Below are 18,813 nucleotides of genomic sequence, written 5' to 3'. Positions count from 1 at the left end.
TCTCTCTATTAACACTTTTACTCATTGTCTCAGTAACTACCACCATTAAAGCAACTCATGCACACCTCTCTTCCATTAGTGGAATTCCAGAAAGCATACACCTGAATTGTAAATGCAAGGAAACCTAAAACACACTGTGGGGCCACATAGCACAGGTAACAGCTGGGAAACAGGCCTTTCCTACAAGCCATGCCAACTACAGGCAACAGTGGAATTACTTTCTCCAGCTTAGCATTTGCCATCTGTAACTCTCCTTGGCACTTTGATTGAAGTGACCACAGAAAAATTGAACACAAAACTATGTATGTTCTCAGAGAAAACATTCTTTTTTTTTTTTTTTTTTTGGTTTTTCGAGACAGGGTTTCTCTGTGTAGCCTTGGCTGTCCTGGACTCACTTTGTAGACCAGGCTGGCCTCGAACTCACAGCGATCCTCCTGCCTCTGCCTCCCGAGTGCTGGGATTAAAGGCGTGCGCCACCACGCCCGGTTGAGAAAACATTCTTAAGAGTTAAATCAGTGTTACCCTACTTCCCAGAGTACGGCACCATCATCTGTCTGAACAGCGGTTACAGTGACAGGCTCATGCCAGCGTCCACAAAGCACTAAGTGAGGGACCACATAAAGATGAAGCCAACACACAACGTGTGTCAACTACATCATCCCTGTCCTCTCATGCTGGGTGAAAAACCCAACACGAGGAAGCAGCAGAAGAACACGTGTGGCTGGTGCATGGCTTATCCAAATGAAAGGGGTGGTTTTTCTCTTTGTCCAGAGTTTATCCAGTAAACTCAGCTTTTATCTTCGAGTCAAGTGGCCTCTAAAGTTTTTATCTACAAGATATAATGTTTACAAAGGTAATGTAATATCAAAGTGACTACAGCTTCATCAGCTGAACATGATTAAATATTACACATGATGTTGACTGAGGCTGTGCTTCAGTAAAGAAAATAATAACAATAATATAATATTATATTTACCATAACATATAAATGAGCAACAATAATTATTATTATCAATTTCCCTGGAGACAGCTACAGTGAAGTCAAGGACACATTAAACAGCTGAATGCAAAGAGGACCTAAATGAAGTGAGGGGACAGCCATCCTGGGGTGCTACAGCCTTGCTGCTAGGGGCAAACCCCTCTCGCCTGCACTATACTCTTTGCACAAAGAGATTGAGGGAAACAAGTAAGAGATTTCACTGAGCCAAAAGTACGTGTGAAAATTACAAATTGTTTTTAATTGTATTTTGCACCATCATATTAATTTTACATATATAGTATGCTTTTGCTGAGTTTAATTTATGCTTAATATTATTCAGTTGTCATTTGTAGGACATTATCAATATGTAACAAATGACTAAAAGTTTCCAAGATCTGTCAATCAAAAAGTGCTCTAAGGGTAGGCATGCTCCATGACTTTTCTTGGACTAGCCTCCTGGATAAGCCACTTTTCACTGTTCCGGACACCAGGCTGGCAGATGCCAGTGTCACGAGCTGTCCGTCCCTCGTGCCACACATACTTTCTGCTCCCACCAGCTGGACTTCAAGATGGAAACAGAATTGGCTGCATCTTCCCGGTGCTGCTGAGGCCAACTGACTTTCTTTAATTATGGAAGCTGACTAAATGAGCAGGAAAGACAAAGGCAGAGTCTATGAAAACTGAACTGATGGCATTAGAAAGCCCACCCAGAGGCAAGTCCTGGAGAAGACAGCTGTGAGGTAGACATTACAGCCAGAGAAGTGACAAGGGATTACTAAACAGACTCAGCACCAGAGGACCTCACTAGCTTAGGCCAGTAACACAAGGCAGCACTTAAAAGCGGAGTCGTTGTCAGAAAAGCATGTGTACCAATAGGACCAATGCCTCGCTGTATCTTAAATATCTCAGATAGGTACCTTCTCATCAATGCCCTGATTTAACCAGTACTTACCACTATTTACTATCAAGCAGTCGTATTTACACTGGTCAGAACCAGGGTATTTTCTATGTCCAACCAACTAACTGCTTTTTGAGCTTATGAGCCTTTTGAGCTTATGAGGCTCTATGAATCAGTAAGTTGACTTGCTTTGGAATCTTAGGTATTCAAATTTTGATTTCATACCTTTGAAAGATAGAAATACTTAAAAGGAAGTTCCCCTTTCCTTTCATCTTGCATAACAGAAATGAGGGGACAGTGATGAAGAACACGGCTGCTGCCTCATAGTACAAAGGAGCCCCATGACAGTCTACTGCCTAAGCCACAGTATTCTCCTCTGGAAATCATGATTAGCAACATATCACCTCCCTCATGGGCATTAAGGGTTAGAAATGGAAACTGTTGTATCAAAGGCTTAGCACAGTGCCTGGTTCACAAGTGCTGAAAACTGTTCATGATGAACATTATTACACTACACAGTGAGAAAAAATAGTAATGCAGATAGAGAAAAAAATATGTTCACTTATATGTTAAATTTATCTGTTAAATGTATATGTTAAACTCAAAGTCAGTGGCAGTGACAGGTGGAACAAGATGGCTTCTCAGAGACGTGAGCATCTGCTTGGAAAAATTCTGGGGCAATATAGAGCAGAAGTTCTTGGTCAGAGGCAACTGATCCCCAAAAAACATTTGGAAATACTAGACATATTTTAGTCTGTGTTCACTGGCAGGGAGGGGCATGGAGAAAACCTAGGCATCCAGGACTGGAGACCAAGGATGCCAATTTACAGAGGTCAGAACAGTGTCCATCTTTAAGAACCACCAGCCCCAAACACAAAGCTGGTGAGTTTGAGAAACCCTCTGCTCTCACACACAAAGAAAGACCATTTCTAAACCTGAACTCTAGAAAAAAAATCATTTTAGAAATAAAACTGAAATTTCCATTCTATTGATTCCAGAAGCTGTGCTGTAGATACTTAGGAATGAGAGAGACATGACTGTTTAGCGATGGGACTCAATTCTTTTACCAGTAAAACTGTAATATGGTCAGTCTATCCTTCAATACTCTTTAAAAACATTGAGATTCTACAGTAGACAAACTCATAAAGTCAGAAGGAGAATAAATCTAAGTAATGTTCAAATACTGCAACCGAAGCAGGTAATCACAACCTCCCTGGAGAAGGGACAAAGCAAGAAGCCTCCTGGCATGGGTCTCTTGACCTGGCTGTGGAGACAGCTGGTCTACCCCAGAGACCACAGTGGATGGTGATCGGTGTGCTTCTAGTTGGGTGCCTACAGGACAGACAGAGTCCTCAATTTTAATGCTGTTCAAAACACACTAGAAAACTGATGAAGTCTATTTATACTACTCTTCAAAAATCATTGTGCTTTCCTTAAAGGTACAAGATAAGACACATACAATTTCAGATGCACACATGCACACATACTTTAGTCTACCACCTCCAAGACTAGAAAAAAAAAACCACACAGTAAGTGTTAAAGACACTTCTCCATCTTATATTTTTGGTTGTGGGCCTCACCTTTAACAGCTGAGCCATCTCTCCAGCCCTACTTTCCCATCTTTAGTACCTTTTCTGCTCAAGGCCTACACTCAATTCATGCCTGAGACTCATTGGCTCTGAGATTTTAATCAAATAATAAAATTTGTTTTTACCAGAGGTCCTGTGAAAGGGACAAAAATATTATAACTTTGATAAAAAAAAAAAAAAGACTCAGGAGGCAAAGAAAAATACTAAAAAATGGAGCAGAATGTTAAAATTGTTTCGTAACAACAACAAAGAAGCTGTAACTGAGTCTCAATTTTACATATCTGTCCCTGAAGATGGCACAACAAGGCAACAGAGTTTAATTTCACTCACAAAAATCAAACCGGTTTTATTCTTTTAAAAACTCCTAATATTTAATTTGAAGACATTTCAATATCCAAAGGGGGAAACTTTGGAACTCTCCCTAAAACACAAATAGATAAATCACAACAAAGAGCTATTGAAACATTTTACCACCAAGAAAGACAATTCACAAGCACATCTCATGTCACACAATTGTCATTTTTTCCATGAGTAGAGCAAAATAAAAAAACTAATCATCCACTCACCTTTCTGGTAGAAGAATTTCCTATAATAGTATGCGCCGAGATCCACGTGTTCCACCGTGTACCTTTTCACTCTGTCTAGATGCAACATCAAGCTTTCCTTGGGCACTTCAAGAACTGCCACTCCCGCATTCGTGCAATGAGAGCTGAGGGTGGACTCAAAGGAGGCACTTTCACACCCACTAAATGAGCCAGAATTTGACTTTGACAGGCTGATCTTCCTCTCACCTTCTCCACCAATCTCATTCCGAAAATACGGACAGCTCATGACAAGTTCGTTACTCTTGTCATCTCCTTGGTCCATGCCAAGGCTTCCTTTGGAATTAAGGTCCTCTGTGCTACCCATAGGAGAGCTGAAGCTGGCTGAGTGAGACAAAGGTCCAGAGACCAAGGATGCCACCGCGGCCGCTGACGCTCCTGTGGTGGTATTTCTCCTCTTAATCACATTGTGCCTGTTCATAATGGCTTCATTCAAGTCAAACAATATGCTCTGGACATCATAGTGGGCAAAGCACTTTGGACATGTCCAGGGCCTCACAGAGTCTTCTGATCTGTTGTCCTCAAGGTCCGATGACTTCCCAAGCTCTTCACCTTTGGCATTGCGTAATTTACGGAAAATGGAGGAGTCTCCAGTTTCCGACTTAGAACGTCGCTTGAGTGGTTTTTCCCTTTCCTTGAAAAGCCTGAGGTTCTCTCTCTGTGAGATGGGCCCATCGATCACATCCAAGGAGAAACCGGAACCCTTGCCCCCACCAGTGATGAGAAAGTCACTGAGTTTGGTTGGAGTTGGACCTCGGTCAGCTCTGTCATCTTTGTAGCCCTTTAACAAATCGAAGAAGCTTTCTCCGGACGTTCCCTGCTTGTCAATTGAAGATGTGCTACCGTATTCCCTGTGCAATGACGGCCCCGACTTATAGGTGGGGGAGATACATTCATCAAAGCTATCCACATCAAGCTCACTTATGGTGATATCGCTGTTGCTGCGCTGCCGGATTCTGCGAAGGGCTTTCCTGGGGGAACTGGGGTAGGCTTCGGGCATGAGGAATCTGGAGTCCATGTTCTCCGCTGGCCCCGTCTTGTTCTTCAGGGTGTTCTGTATGCTCTTCAGCATGGCTGAGTCATTGGAATTGAGGCTAACAGAACTTCCCTGACTCACAGGACTGCCTTTGGAGGACAGGCTCTCAAGGCAACTTGAGGTTTCTATTTCCTGGCTTGAACGGTTAGATTCTTTTACATTTTCCTTTCTTGGAGGCCAATCCGCAATTCTTGCCCTAACCCCCATCTTGGGGACCCCAGGGGTTGAGGTTATATGGTGAGGACCTTCACTTCGTGGGGGCCCTACTGCAGCCATGACTGATGATCCTAAGCTGCCATTTTGGGACCGGAAGCGACGCATGTAGAAGTCATCAGTGTGAACTTTGGGGGTGCCGTCTGTGCTGACAACAGAGGCTCTGTCAGCGGTGACAGGCCTTTCTGTCTGCGACCGCTTCAAGCTGGTCATGATGTTAAAAGCAACCACTTAAACTCCTGAAGAAAGAATCGCCATGCTTGTGTTTGAAATCTGCACTCCTGCTTTAGAGAACAGCTTCCAGAAAATACGGCAATAGCGCTGAGATCTTAAGCCTTTTCATTTAAAAGGTTAAATGATGCCGTGTTTTCAGACCACTGAAAATCCAGGTCTTCCAAACATTGTAATCCACTGCAGTCCCTGTGCTTTCTCTAACAGAAGGCTTCCTTCACAAAAGACAGAGCAGAACGTGCATCACTGGGGCTCTGTGGTCGCCATGATCCCATGCTCCCCCTAAAGAGAGGAGGACAACTTGAATTAGCACTTGGCAGATATATCCAGAAGAAATAAGCAGCAGCCAAAATCAGACACACAAAGGGAGAGGCAATGCACAGTTCCAAGATCCACGGTTTTAATAAAGCTGATATGAAAGAGAAAAGCAAAAAGTAATAAAAACCCATCAATTATGTTGCAAGGGTGCTATGACTACTTCGGCTTAGCTGAATTGTTTGCTAAGCTGGGAGGGAAGCGGAGACATTTGCGCCCATGACCTCTAATAATGTAGACATCATGCCACTGTGCTGACCAGAAGTTGGAGACAAAACCAACCTTCCAGATAACTGGAGCAAGCAGGGCAGTGTTCTGAGAACCAAAAGTCAACAAGATTTTACCGATTATGCTGCAGCACTCACTTTATAATACCTTCCATATTTCAAGTCGATACTTATTTCCCTACAAAAGCTTACCATAGTTGGCAAGAGCAAGCACACACGGCACAGAGAAGACAGGCAGCGTTTCCTGGAGCCATCATACCCTGCACTTTCTAACCCACAGGAAGAGATCACAGAATGAGCCCAGCACTCACAGCCACCTTCCCCAAGCTCCTTACTTTCATCTCCTCTCAGAGCTGGAAGTCTTCTGCTAATTCACAAAATGCCTGCATTCCCTTAAGCAGAGCAGCCTCCTCCTCCCCATCAGTGCTAATTTATGACGACGACAGAGACAAACTGCTGCTCTGGGCAGCCCGCTCCATGTCCTCCACCAGATTACAGAGAACTGTTACCATCCTTCCAGGTGACGGCAGGAAGACGAACTTCCTCATGAGCTCGTCAGGCAGGAGACAGCAGGGACAGAGTCTGAGCACAGAATCCTGCATGGGTGCGTACATCCTGAAGAGAGAGGCAGAGGATCCTTTTCCAGCATTCCACAAATTACACAAGAGGTGGCCTTTAAATTCTTGCCAGATACATGTTTGGAAAGATGCTGCTGAACCAGCACCGAGCTGACAGGGCGGCATTGTCTACAAATCACGCGCTGACACTGAGGAGGACCGCACACTGCATGCTGCACTCAACGGTAACAAGCACTTACTTCCACGATAATTAAGCATCTTGCTAGTAGACTTCCTGCCTCCAAGGCAGCCGGCTTTCATTTCTCCAGCAGTACGCAGAATCAGTTTAGGAGACTCGTTGCTATTTAAAGCTGGAACATTTAAGGGTGTTTCAAAAATGCTCCCTGCCTACAGACTGCAGGGCTCTTGCAGACTAGGTCTGGTCAGCCAGTCAGATAAATGCCCATTGTTTTCCTTCACGTCCTTGTCCCCGTGTTTTGTGAAAGGGATAATGGTTTTGCACTGCTATCTAATTAAACCTTGCTTCTGAGCTTTCTAGATACTTCTACAGTCAGATCGTTATGACTTCCTTTACATTCCAGAACTTTACATGCTGTTCTTTCAACTGTAAGCCTTTCAACAGGACAACCTGCTAACTGTTGCTTACAGCAGCAGCCAGGGCCAGAACGTGCAGCCACAGCTGTGGTTCAAGAAGTGCCACTTCTAAATTGGAAGGGCAGCCAAGCAACTGGACCAATCCGAGCACCTACCCTGTTTAAAACAACAAAGGGTGGAACACAGGAAAGTAGCTTTCAAGGAAATAATATACTAGCATAAAGTAATTCTTAAAATTCAGATGTTTCCAGTATTCTCACAGACTTAAAAAACCCAAACTATCTTCTATTTCATTTCTACAATATTCATCCCCTAAAGTGCCAGTCCACCATGATCAAAGCTTATTCTTGCCACATTTCAATTCTTCTTAGAAAACGATCTACCACAGAGCTGACCCCTCCCTACCCTTTGTTTTGAGACAGATTCTCACTCTGTAGTTCTGGCTGAGCTGTAACTCACCAGGCCTTTCCTGCCTCAACTTTCCCAAGGTACTTAGATTACAGGCATATGCCACCAACCCTGCTTGCAAACATGACTTTTTAAAATTAGGGAAGCTACATCCATTATAGGAATAAACTAAAAGCTGGAACTGAGGCAGAAGAAATAAAACCCACCTGGAAATGTCTCATATCCACCATCAATAGTTTCTTTTCTAATTACTCCACTTAAAAAAAAAATTTATTATTTGTGCAAATGAATGTTTTACCTGCAAATACATACATACATACATACATACATACATACATACATACATACATATATACTTATGCACAGCATGAGTCCCAAGGAAGCATCAGATTCCTTGAAACTGGAGTCACAGAGAACTGTGAACTCCACACGGGTGCTGAGAATCAAACCCAGGCCCTGTGCAAGAGCAAGTGTTCTTAACCATTGAGCCATCTCTCCAGCCCCACTTGCTACGGTTTAATAGACTTAGCAATTTAGTCTTATTATGATAACTCTTCATTTCAAAATATAGATGAACACATGTGGGGAGAGGAGAGGACACAGTTTGATAACCCAAAGCTAAAGAGGTGAACACCTGAATTAAATAACAAAATTTCCGTCAATTGTGAAGATCCTTTTCCCACACCTTTCTCACTCTTCCTTGTCCCTTCCCCGCTTCTTTATTTATTAGCAGCATCAACTCCCTTTGAGACACAACATAAATGTTCTCTACTAATGAGCAATATAGAAATAAAGATGCTTATTAAGCCACCAACTGAAAATCAGGATGTCAGACAGGCATGGTGGCGCACATCTTTAATCCCAGCACTTGGGAGGCAGAGGCAGGTGGATCACTGTAAGTTCGAGGCCAGCACTGTGTACAAAGTGAGCCCAAGACAGCCAGGGATACACAGAGAAACCCTGTATCAAAAAAAAAAAAAACAAAAAACAAAAACAAAAACAAAAAACAAAAAAAAACCAAAAAAGCAGGATGTCTCTCCATGCAGATCAATAACACTTCGCACCCTATTCCTTAAGAGTGGGCTGAAACAGCGAACATGCTGATGAGCACTAACCCTGAAGTGCGTGTCAGCAGAGCAGCCCGGGTACTGTTATATATGGCAAGAAGCAACAGCATTAAACGGAGGAGCAATGCGGCATCGCTAACACCACTGCACATGTTGAAAGAGCAGCATCAGAAAACACTTCCTTACCGCGTCTTTAACTTCACAGCATCCATACTATGACTTCTACACTGGACCCATTTAGCTAGACTCCAATCCCAACAAGAGGAGCTCCGGTCCAGAGCTCAGCTCTACTAGTGGAAAGCCTCTGCATCATCCATGATCTCTACAATCACTGCCCACCACTGATGACATCACTCAGTCCTCCAGAAGAGACGTTCCATTTTCTTGTAAATAATTCCCAGAATGCCCACATTCTCTTCTAAGCATGGTGTACACCTGGTGCTAGAAATACTTGAGACCACCAACTTTTCCTTCAAGAGAAGCTCAGGTAGAAATGGGGGATGCAGATGGTAAGAAGGTGAAGTGTGATACAGGTCATGACAAGGTATACACAGGCACATAGACAATGTTTCCTTCCGGTACTGTCCATGCTCATTGCGAGGTCTTTCACAAAACAAACTGCTTCCTGGTGGGTCTTAACTAAACCACAGCTAGTCAGCCACTTAGACTCTCTCTAGTCAGCCACTTAGACTCTCTCGAGCCCCTAATAATGACAAATGTGGCTCACATGAGGGTTCAAAAGCAGCCCTTGTTCCCTAGGCTCTGTGATGCTGACATAAGGCAGTCTGTGTGATAATGGGTACTCTGGGAATACTATACCAAACAGGGCATCTGGCTGACCAGGCTTTAACTACCTCCCTGTCCTCTTAGCCCTAAATTTCTGATCATGGCACTGCCATTATCTTTCCTTATAATTTCTAAAATAATAAAATTCCTACCAGCAGAAAGATGGACAGTGGTGAAGAAGTAAGGAGAGCACAGAACTCAAGAACTAGATGGACAGAACAGCACGCAGATTTTCTGTGCCAGGGCATGAAGGGATGCTTAAAGCTTCCACAAGACACTATGGAACGGGGGCAGCAATGCAGACTGCACCAGATCAGGGAAAGGAGAGCTTCCAACACCCTGAGCTGTTCTTTAATGCTCACCAGCTTTACAAACTGAACAGGTAGTGGTCAAATATGACCCTGTGCTCACAGAATACAGCATAGGGAAGAGAAAAAACATGGGGGCGGGGCAGCACTCAGATACCAGGGCAGGTACTTAGCAGGAAATTCTTGTCAATTGTGCTCAAATCCAGTTATTTGCCCACAGAATAACCAAGTAAGGCAGGTGTACTATGACCTCTCTTAGGGCATCATCACCCATAATCCTTTGTGAAACCCACAGATTAAAAAGTTTTCATCACTGGCTCTATTTAAACCAACAGAATTTTCTTGCTTGCTTCTTTGAGACAAGGTCTCATACAGGCCAGCCTGGTTTAAAATGATGTCACTGTGGCCTCAAAGAGCAGCTTGCTGGAGAGCAGCAGGCAATGACAGAGCAGGTGGAAGCCTAGGAGAAGAGACTAGCAGTGTGGACTTTCCTCTCTGGGGTCAAAGGGAAAGAGATGGCATGACCTGGAGGAAATGCTTCCCCTTCCACCACCCACTGATTATACTAAATGCCTGCTAATAAAGACTCTCAGCAGGAACACTTCTGCAGGCTGCCAGCTATCTGCTCCCCCACCCCCACCCCACCCCACCCTCCACCCCTCACAGAAAGGCACATTCCAGCCTCAATTCCCTGCAGCTATGGAGCTGAGAGAAGAGACAACTGATGTGTAGGAAACCAGACAGCTCAGAAAGGAGTCTCAAAATGGCTTTGTTAAGGGAATGATGGTTTTTTGTTTGTTTGTTTGAACATTTTATGCTCCAAAGACAATTTAAGAAGTGCACTTGAAAAAGTGCACCACAGTTAGCTTGGAGAGTAAAGGGGTGGCAGTAAGAACAGTTCCTTCCGCTTATAACTCAAATTCAGATTAGTGCTCAAGGATTAACAGCAGCAGTTCCCAGACTGCACTCAGGATTCTAGCACATTGACTAAGGAAGACTCAAAAAGAAAAACCAGGCACATGGGCCCACCCCCTGTACACCAGCACTTCCTCAAACACAGACTGCACACAGCCCCCTCTGTCTGCTACTGCATCTGAATTCCCCCAGACACGCTCTGCCTAAAGGCTCAGCATGGAGGGACCTGTTGTCTGCCTCAGTCATGGATCTCCACTCAGTCTGCACATCAGCCTGTGAGGTCCAAACTCATGAACAGAGCAGCAGTTCAGAGGGAAATGCCCAGCAACACAAGGGAAAGGGACTGTGGGTAACACGGGTGCTTTCTATGCAGTGGGCTTGGGCTGGCAGTTAAAGAACGGTTACAGAAAAATCCTGATAATATAGGAGAAAAAGGCCTCCCTGTACAACCAAGTCACTTCTGACATCTACCACCACCACCACCACCACCACCACGACCCGCCCCCCGCAGCACAAATGCCTTGGTCTACTAGCAATACATCCCAGAGAATAAAAAACATGGTAGTTAACTTCTAAAAAGGCACAGTGGTCAACCTGGGATACTTCAGAGGATCTCAGCCGCCAGCAGATGGATCTTGGCCTAACTGAGACAGGAATGCAGGCCTAAGCAGAGGCTCCCTCCACAGGGCTCCCTTCATGGGTAGCAGGAAACGGGTAAGGTGCCACTTCATTAAGAACTACCAGATGACTGGGCTTGAATTACTAAGGCAACACTCCAAACACAAAACTGTCAACTTCTGTGAAGACGCCCTTGGTGGGAAGCAGATTTTCCACATGAGGAATCTCAGGGCCGGAAAGCAGAAGCCCACAGAGATTAAACAGCCAGGGCGGAGCCACCTGTGATCCAGGTTCTCAGGGCCCACTGCTTAGCGGGGCTTAGCAGGCCACCCTTTCAGAACACACTTTTATAGTAAGTGTGTCAGGAGGCACCACTGTGTTTTCTCAAGTAGACCCTGCAGCTTAGACAGGATAGGACCACTGCAGCATCTAAGGTCTGATCCCCAGCCATGTTTCTTGCAGCAGAGCCCCTCCAGTGCCCTGGAATCCCATGATTAACTCTACATATTTGGTCACCTAAGCTAACAGTACTCTTAAACCTTAGAAATAAAGGCCACAGGATCCCAGGTGAAATGTAGGGGGTGGGCTGGAGCAGTGCTAATAGTTCATAGGCTGACACAACAGTCAGGAAGTATAGTCGCAGCTCTGTGGCACTGTGTTCAAGAGACATGGTCGACATGTCCCCTGGAGGGGGAGACCTGAAGGCACTCAGAGGAAGGACAGCAGGCTACCAAGAAGAGATTTGATACCCTATGAGCATATACAGGGGGAGGAGGTCCCCCTCAGGCACAGTCATAGGGGAGGGGAGTACGGGGAAAGTGGGAGGGAGGGAGGAATGGGGGGATACAAGGAATGGGATAACCACTGAGATGTAACAAGAATAAATTAATTTTTTAAAAAAAGGAAAGAGAGAGAGAGAGAGAGAGAGAGAGAGAGAGAGAGACAGACAGACAGACAGACAGACACGGTCGAAGGCCATAGCATGATAACTTCGCTGGGGCTTTAGTTCCAGCTCTCCGGCTTCAGACTGTCCACAGCAAAAGGAAATGAAGACTAACAGGTGCTCACCTCTCCCTCGGCCCTCTACCATTGAAGAACATGAAAACAGGCACACATGAGTAGCTGCTTTAAAAAGTTGTGAGTGACCTGCTTAAACTCACTGATACTGTTGCACTGAAATGGCTAAAGTAAGCTAACAGGTTCAGCAATCCAAACTCCTGTGAAGTCCACAGGGGCATTCACAGGAAGCAGCGACAGGCGGAGTGGCTAACCCAGAACAGGAATGGGAGGGAAGTTCAAGCCAATGATTGGCAAATGATTTTGACCTTTTATCCTCAAATACAAAAGTCACAACCCTGTCCCCATTTTTCAAGTTGTTTTTTCTTTAATAAACCAATTATATGCTTCTTATTAAAAAAAAAAAAAGTTAAGACAGAGTCTCATGTACCCCAGGCTGGCCTTGAACTGGCTGTGTAGCTGAGGATAACCTTGAATTTCATCTCCAGCCTTCACCTCCCCAGAGCTGGAATTACAGTTATGTGTCGGCACACCTGGTTTTACACAGTGCTGGAGAGCAAACCCAGAGCTGTGCCCATGCTCACACTCTACCCAGGGAAGCCCAGCACCAGCCCATCATGTACCTTTTTTAAGATACCCCAACCTTAACCTCAGCACAGGCACTCAGGACAGTCTGTATTGTGGACTGAGTGAGAGCAGTGCACAGGTAAGGCCAAGTGTGCTGAGCTGCTTGCTGCTGCTATACTCACCACTCCAGAAAAGGCAGACAAGCAGTGAGGAGGCCACTGTCCTGAGGCAGCAGAGGACCAGCGCCCCCATCTGGAGCTGACAACAGAACTTGAGCTAACAACTTCATTTCACTTGTCACTTTTGAGCCCTTTATATAGATTCTGGCTCTGAAAACAAGAAGCCTTATGTCCATGAGTCTGGCTCCTGTTCCCAAGAACTAAGGCAAAGTTATAAAACATCTTAATGCTCACCATATCCTCCTAGGCTTCTTTTAAACTAAGTGTGTGTGCATAGAAAGCTATGCATTATATAAAACCTTCAGTTTCTTATCTGTTCCCTCAAACTTAAAATTCTTTATTTCTGAACGAGATTTTCCTTAGACTTTCTTTGATCATTTCAACTTTCATTTACAGTTGGGGAGTGGAGCAGTGAGGTAAAACACAAACCAGTCACCAGTCACCAGTCAAGTCCTTAAAAACTAAATCTGATGATAGGAAGTCTTTCAGTCCGTTTTTGCCCTCTTTTTATTTTTATGGTAAAGTGAAATGCCAAGTCCATCTTGAAACACGCTCTCAGGGATGGAGCTATAGCTTACAGATGGGATGTGTGCTTAGCATGCAGTAGACTGACGGGATGTGTGCTTAGCATGCAGTAGACTGACGGGATGTGTGCTTAGCATGCAGTAGACTGACGGGATGTGTGCTTAGCATGCAGTAGACTGACGGGATGTGTGCTTAGCTGCAGTAGACTGACGGGATGTGTGCTTAGCATGCAGTAGACTGACGGGATGTGTGCTTAGCATGCAGTAGACTGACGGGATGTGTGCTTAGCATGCAGTAGACTGACGGGATGTGTGCTTAGCATGCAGTAGACTGACGGGATGTGTGCTTAGCATGCAGTAGACTGACGGGATGTGTGCTTAGCATGCAGTAGACTGACGGGATGTGTGCTTAGCATGCAGTAGACTGACGGGATGTGTGCTTAGCATGCAGTAGACTGACGGGATGTGTGCTTAGCATGCAGTAGACTGGTTCAAGCCTCGACAGCTCCCTTGTCCTCCAAATAAGAGGAGTCTTGCATGTCGGCAGGAACGCTGGAATCTGATTGCTGGCCTGTGCATAGGTACTGTCTCTCAAGTGCCCACAAGCACAACGCTTCTCTGATCTGCAGCCTAACCCCCTCTGCCTTAGAGACAAGTGGGAACTGCCCAAACGCAAGACCAACAGCCACAGCTGCACCAGTCTCTCCATGGTCCTGCCACCCCTGAACTTTGGACTGGGGGAAGGGGGGGGGGGGGGTGGGGTGGGAAGGGGCACACTTGCAATTGGTTTGAGCATCAGGTACTGTAAGACTTTAGGAGAGTCAAGGCAGTGATGGCTGTTGGACACAACCGTGTAAAACCCCCTTCCTGCCTTTTAAACGCTCCTTGAGAGGGGCCATAAAAATTTAGGATGATTTTTTTAAAAAATCAAGATCATTAGGTTAGAAACCAAAATTTCTACTTGGAAGAACTCCTGATCTCATATGTGTTACTACCTTTTACTACCAAGTCTGTTACCAAGAAAAAAATGAAGGGTTGTTTTGTTGTTGTTTGTTTGCTTGTTTGTTTGTTGAAGTTTTCTTGTAAAGCAAGTTTAAAGAGAATCTGCTGAAGCAAGAAAATTTCTTTAACAGAACACAAGCTCACGGCATATCTACTGCTACTGAGTATGGCTATAGTAAGCAAATTCACCACAGCATCACTTGACATCTATTAGGTAATATTCTAGGAAAGCCAGTGTTCCATTAATGATGATACAATTCAAATGGGCATTCTTACACTACTGGGGGCAAAGGAAGCAAAAGCAGAAGGAAAAGAGAGACAGAGAGCTGGGCCTATCCACACTGTGAGCCCTGCCATCTCAGTGGAAGCCTATGGCTGTACACAGAAGAGGTGGTTTCCCAAGCCAGCTCCTACACATTTTTCCTGCTTTGGCAGGTCCTATAAGTTCTGTCTGCGGGCTCTCCTTGAGACTCTGGCACTGCCTTTGTCATCAAGTCAAGCAGGACCCACCTCAACAGCTCAAGGCTTTCTAATATACTGTCCACTGGCCTGTAAGCACAGTACTATAGGTACTCCAGCAGAGAAAAAAACATGCATTGCAACAGGTCATGAAACCAGCGACTGAGCCACTGCACAAAGGCTCCCACTGCAACTCTACTGGGTTTTTCATTTTCTGTCTTGTGAAGCTTTCTGGGTGTTTGTTTGTTTTTGTTTTTTTGTTTTTTACAACCAAAGTAACACATACACTAAAGGCCTAGGTGCATGGGAAAATACAGAGGAAAATAAAACAGTTTTAATCTTCCCAAGGTCAGAGCAAACATACTAAACCCAGGGTCTGTTTCCCATGACATTTCCATATTCCTAAGTGACAGGCTCAGGCTGTTTCTTCTGTTATCAATCACAGGTATTACCCATTTGAAGTCCTGTTATGGAAATGAGAAATGAACACAGCTCCATTAATTATCTCCCATTCCACCTGTATTCTGTGCATATATACATTTGCATCAATGTATTCTTTCCTTCTTTCTTTCTTTTCCCTCCTTCCTTCTTTTCTTTTTTCCTGTGCAGATTTCCAATCTGGCCTGTCTACCTGGACTTCAAGTGCTGGGTCTATAGCCAAGGGGAGTAAATAAAACACTTGCCCTTAGAATATTCCAGGCATCATTCCATGATTCCTCTCTTCAGCTACTAGAGTGGAGAACTCCAATGATAGCTACATTACAAAGTGGTGTACACAGGGTTTATAATTATCACTTTACTCAGTTGCTTACTTATTTTTCATAGACTTAATAATTTTTCTTTTACCTATTTGCTTAGTTTCTTTCTAAAGTGAATAAAGCAGAGGGAAAAAGAAAACATTATTGTTTTCTACCTGCACAAAGCAAAAAAGGTTTGCTATGACCCCTTTACTGGAATTCTGAGATTAGGGTGGCCTCTGTAGGTTACCTACATCCTGGACAGTTTCCTATTTTTTCCCTCACGTTGTACTGCTTTTTTTGGTGTGGGTGTGTGGGTGTGTGGGGCGGAAATTCTTTTATCTTTGAGAGACCTTTTAAATAAATCTTCATTTTCCATCATTTCACAATGATTCTTGGGCACATTTTGAAGATTTCTACTTTCTTTTTCTCCTGAGATCCAGCCCACCTCAGTGTGCTCTTCCCAGAGACTGGGCCCTCCACCCTGTGGGTGTCAGGAGGTTAATGCAATCTCCAATCTCTAACCACACTCAGAGCTAAACATTTACCACCATGAAATTAGTTACAACCAAAACTGCTGACAATTCTAGTCTCTTATTTCTTCTCCTTTTATCTTTAAAGGTTTTATAGTTTTAACTTTTGTCAGTAACAATGACAGAGAAGAGAATTATTCTCTAAAAAGAAGCCTAGTAACTTAGAAGTGGCCTAGGTACCCCAGCATTATATTTAGGGGTCCCCTCGTATGTGTGTGTATCTGGGTGCCACACCAATTTAGCATGAACGCATTATAACAAGCCCTGCTGACCCTATCAGCAGCCTCAATTAATTTTAGAATCATTCAGTAATGGTTCTTGGAAAAGTCTCTTGGTTGTAGTACTTTATCTTTTAATTTAATCCATTTTGTTAATTAATTTAGGAAGCAATGGGTTCTTTTACATGCTAAAGTTTCTGCTCAGTAATACACAGTAGCTCTTAGTTCTTAAACTAGCTTTTAAATGTTTTAAATCATAAAACACTGTAACTTGATCTACTGACACACACCTGTAATCACAGCACTGAGGTGGCTGAGGCAAGAGGTTCAAGAGTAGACCAGCATAGGTTACACAGGAAGACCTCATCTCAGGACACAAACAAAACATGAAGCCACTGAACATGCTTCGCTATGTTTATTACAGGGCACATTATAATCTTGTATTGTTATGGGACTGGGTATGTAACCACCTTTTCTAAACCCTGCTGTCTGCACACTACAAACTTGGTGCTCTCCACTTCTGTCACATCTAGTCCCGCTACTAAATTCTTCCTTGAGTTAATATTTTAATAATTTTCTTTAAGGTAATACATTCAAAATGACATCTTTCCCCATTTTTATTGCATTATGAGCTGGCAGGTAGTTAAGAGGACAAAATTTAAGATGTACTGTTAGCTTTAAAAATACCTATGTTCTAGCCGCGTGTGGTGGCGCACGCCTTTAATCCCAGCACTCGGCAGGCAGAGGCAGGTGGATCATTTTGAGTTCAAGGCCAGCCTCGTCTACAAAGCAAGTTCAGAAACAGCCAAGGCTAACACAGAGAGACCCTGTTTCAGAAAAAAAGAAAAAAGAAAAAAGAAAAGAAAGAAAAAAGAAAAAAATACCTATATTCTACTCAATAAACAAGTTTATGCAAGAGAATACACACAAAGCAACATGTGGGAAAATGAAAGGACTCAGAGAAATGAGAGGAAGGAGAAGGGTGATTTTTAGAAAGAAAATGTTTCCCTCTTTATAAATCTTTTGTTATAAAGTTTTTCCAGAGAAGCATAATTACTTTGGAAATAGCATACAAGAAATCACAAACACTTATGCTTTTTATTAGAAGCAATGAGAGCTCAGGAACAAAGTAAAGAAAGCATGTCCACCAGAAAAGAAGGGCAAAGTGTACTGCATGTGGGCACTCCTTTACACATGAGAAAGGATTTGCCAGGCGGCAGATGAGGCAGCTCTACTCGAGGAAAGCCGCACGCTCACTAACCCAAGGGGAGGGAGTTTGCACACACTGGACCGGACGCTATGGTACTACTTCAGTGGAAGGAGTAATTACACTTGGAACACCACTTTTTGGAAATGCAATGGGCTCTGGTTTGATTAACAAATTAGCTAAAGAAACTTCAGTCAAATCACCAAATCTCCTTCCCAAAGCCAAATTCAGGGCATCTGTAATTACAGCTTATACAGAAGACAGTTAAAAAAACCAAACAAAACAAAACAAAAAAACCAAACAAACAAACAAAACAAAAACAAAAAACAAAAAAACGTCCCCTAATTTGAGTAGCTCTCCATGGTCTAGAGAAATGAGAAGTCAAACAAGATTAACATCCACACCAGTGAATCATATAAGACAAGAGAATACAGCAAAGGTGAATCCGAAAATAAAAAATGAAAAACAGCAGGATAAATTAATAGAAAACCCAAAACAAACAAACAAACAAATTTGTACAAAAGAACTGACATTTCTCACCACCAGTAATATAGTAAGTTTTATGGTGTGAAATCCAAGTATTCTTCCAAGGGGAGATAAAGAGAGAACATGGTTCAGAGGGCAAAAGAGAAATATCATGACCCCAAGAACAGAGGTGGGAAAGTGTTGGTGATTCCTATGAACGTAACTTCTTCTGCCTACTTAAGAATCAAGTTAACACTACAGGGAATAGAGAATAAAAATAAGGAAGAAACTGGCAAGAATAAAAGCTGACAAGAAGCCTGAAAGAAAGCAAAACACCCATAATAACCTACTTATTAATATTAGATCAAAGAAGAGTGGGTCTGTGTTATAAACAGCAAAGGTATTTGATTGCTCTTTATGAAATAGAACCCAGGACCTTCTGTGTGACAGGCAAGTACTGTACTACTGAGCTACACCCTTAACCTTGTGATGGTTTGAATAAGAATGGCCCCCATAGGCTCATATGTTGGCCACCAGGAAG

General features: G+C 43.6%; 1 protein-coding gene across 1 annotated transcript in view; it reads right to left on the bottom strand.

Moving 5' to 3' along the window:
• Window positions 1–18,813, bottom strand: part of Sipa1l1 (signal induced proliferation associated 1 like 1) — a 300,315-nt gene that overhangs the window by 113,564 nt on the left and 167,938 nt on the right. Inside the window, exon 4 of the mRNA XM_051148660.1 lies at window positions 4,033–5,830. Within this exon, the coding sequence (XP_051004617.1) occupies window positions 4,033–5,530 (1,498 nt within the window). The 5' untranslated portion in view covers window positions 5,531–5,830. The remainder of the gene's footprint in view (window positions 1–4,032; window positions 5,831–18,813) is intronic.

The sequence above is a fragment of the Acomys russatus genome, chromosome 1 (assembly GCF_903995435.1).
Source record: "Acomys russatus chromosome 1, mAcoRus1.1, whole genome shotgun sequence".
NCBI classification, from domain to species: domain Eukaryota; kingdom Metazoa; phylum Chordata; class Mammalia; order Rodentia; family Muridae; genus Acomys; species Acomys russatus.
This window is presented reverse-complemented; position numbering and strand designations above follow the sequence as displayed.